This window comes from Echinops telfairi, unplaced genomic scaffold (assembly GCF_000313985.2).
Source record: "Echinops telfairi isolate 266 unplaced genomic scaffold, ASM31398v2 ScPeMD7_23;HRSCAF=83, whole genome shotgun sequence".
NCBI lineage: Eukaryota > Metazoa > Chordata > Mammalia > Afrosoricida > Tenrecidae > Echinops > Echinops telfairi.
Genome location: NW_022103920.1, coordinates 7,145,521 through 7,147,866, shown reverse-complemented (window position 1 = coordinate 7,147,866; position 2,346 = coordinate 7,145,521). Strand labels below are relative to the sequence as shown.

The 2,346-nt window shown below is 45.7% G+C and overlaps 1 protein-coding gene across 1 annotated transcript in view; it reads left to right on the top strand.

Moving 5' to 3' along the window:
• The window catches only part of UBN2 (ubinuclein 2), a 63,961-nt gene that overhangs the window by 17,867 nt on the left and 43,748 nt on the right, over nucleotides 1–2,346 (top strand). Inside the window, exon 5 of the mRNA XM_045288914.1 lies at nucleotides 1,453–1,554. Within this exon, the coding sequence (XP_045144849.1) occupies nucleotides 1,453–1,554 (102 nt within the window). The remainder of the gene's footprint in view (nucleotides 1–1,452; nucleotides 1,555–2,346) is intronic.

Below are 2,346 nucleotides of genomic sequence, written 5' to 3'. Positions count from 1 at the left end.
GCAGCTCTCTCACACCTGCAGTAATCTGTGACTTCTCCCGCCACTGTGCTTCCACCTGCGCTGAACTCGGGCCAGAGACTTCTTCAGGAAGTCTGGAACAGGCCCTCTGTCACAAGCTCACAGTGCAACCTGTCCTGTGCCAGCTGGTGTCACTGTGGGCCATCTTTACTGGAGTGTCCGTACTACACAGAGAGCACTAGATGTGGCTCAGGGAAGGGGCTCGGTGCACCCGGACAGCAGGTTGTCTGGTTCAAGTTCCTGAGGAAAAGGACTTTTCATACTTTGAATTTGTAAGTAACTTCAGTGTTGCACATACTGCCTTCTCCAGCCTACATTCTCAGCACATGCTTGTGAGTCTTAAGTATTACTTAGGACAGGCCACATAACGTACTAGGAGAATTACTGGGTTAACTAAGGTAAAGATTTTTTTCTTTATAAGTATGTGAACCTGTTTCTACAGTGACGGCAGTCCTGTCGAGAAGAGAAAACCGTGTGCATTTGGAACATCCCGGGGCCTCTTGCCAGTTGATTTCAGACTGCTTCCCAAAGGGTTGGATTAGTGTTATGGCCTCTGGTCAGAAAGACTTGATCGCACCTTCGTTCGCTCCGGCTTGTCGGGATGTCAGGACCTTTGTTTGAGATGTATTTGTTTGTCACTAAAGACTTCCAAGTCCATTTCAATTTTAATTTCCTCTTTTTTTTTTTTAAAGCCACTCAAAGTACTATTTATGTTTTGGGATAAGGAACCTGGAGGATTTTTTGGTTGTTGACGTTTTTTAAAGAACAGACTATACATGGTTACACAGCCTTTCTCAAGGAATGAAATCAATAACAACATCCTGATAAACCCTGCATATAGGTGTGTGTTTTTTCCCCATCTGGCCAGGATTTAAAGGTTTATAATTTGATAAAGCTTGATTGCATTGATTTGGTTAGCACTTGCTCTCCACTGAGTTGTAGAGCTGTGATTCTCAGCTCCCCCTGCGTGCGCTGAGGGTTAGGAAGTGTTTGTCTCACCTCTGGCAACGGAAGACGAGGACTCCTTTGTGTTCCATTTCCTTCTGTGTGTTTTTCTGTGCTTCTTAAATCTCTCCCCACCCCACTACCCAAGGTAACACAGTCCTCGGTGTACTTTTATTGCCTGTGTGTCACTTTTTCTCTATAGAATAACTTGTGTCTGAAGGATTCCCCCCCACCCTCCTATCAGAGTGGAGTGACTTGTACGCACCCAGCTGCTGCAAACCCCTCTGAGTGACGTTCTGCTCTGGCTCTCGGGGTCATTCATCCTGAGTGTGCGCTCACTTGACAGCAGCTACACTCTTGAGTGTTGTCAGACTGTTCTCGAGACCCTTGCACTCTGCACAGAACTGAAACCCAGCCGCCTGACCGGTGCTTTTTAACTCCTCGGAAGCCAAATGAGTTCCTAGTTGGTCTAACCTCTCTTCTTTGCAGGGGGGGAAACCTCGTAAACACCGGAAGGATCGGCTACAAGATCTAATTGATATTGGCTTTGGCTATGATGAGACAGATCCGTTCATCGATAACTCAGAGGCTGTGAGTAATGTATATTTAATACAAAAGCAAATTCTTTGTGTGGGATGGTTGAAATTGGGGGAAAGTAACAAGTGCCCCAATGAATGTGCCCACTGGTGTTTTTAAACTGATTCTAAGGGTCCTGTCCGACATCTCTGTTAGACCAGATTTCAACAAGCTTCCTCTGTGGGGGCTCCCATGATGCCGCAGGTCTGTGTTGAGACAACTCTGCCCTTGGTGCGTGGGAGTGGTACGTGAGTGATTGAGTGTGGCTGTGTTCCAAACACTTTGTTTTGAGACAGAAACACTTAGTTAGTTTTTATAGTTCTCCATGCCACATGTATTAATCTTCTTCCGACACCCCCCTCTCCCCCTGCCCCTGCAACAATTTCAAGTTGCAAAGTCATTCTAGATTATAGTCTGTCCAAAAACAAACCAGAGAGCAGACTGGCCCTTGGGCCAGTTTGCCACTCTTGGTGCCTGACCATTATTTTGATTGAATGGTGTTCCATTCATTCAAATTTCGGGGTGCCTGAAATCATCTGTTTTTACATGTGTGCTTAGCGTTGATTTCGTCCTCCACTTCTTGCCCTGTTGAATAATTAAAATCATTTTGAGCAAAAGAGAAAGAAGCGAGTTCTAGCCAAATGCTCAAAAATCATTCCTTTAGACCAGCGGTTCTCAACCTGTGGGTTGTGACCCCGCTTGGGGTCGACCAACCCTTTTACGGGGGTCGCCCGATTCATAACAGCAAAATGACAGTGATGAAGTAGCAATGAAAATAATTTTATGGCTGGGAGTCATCACAAATGA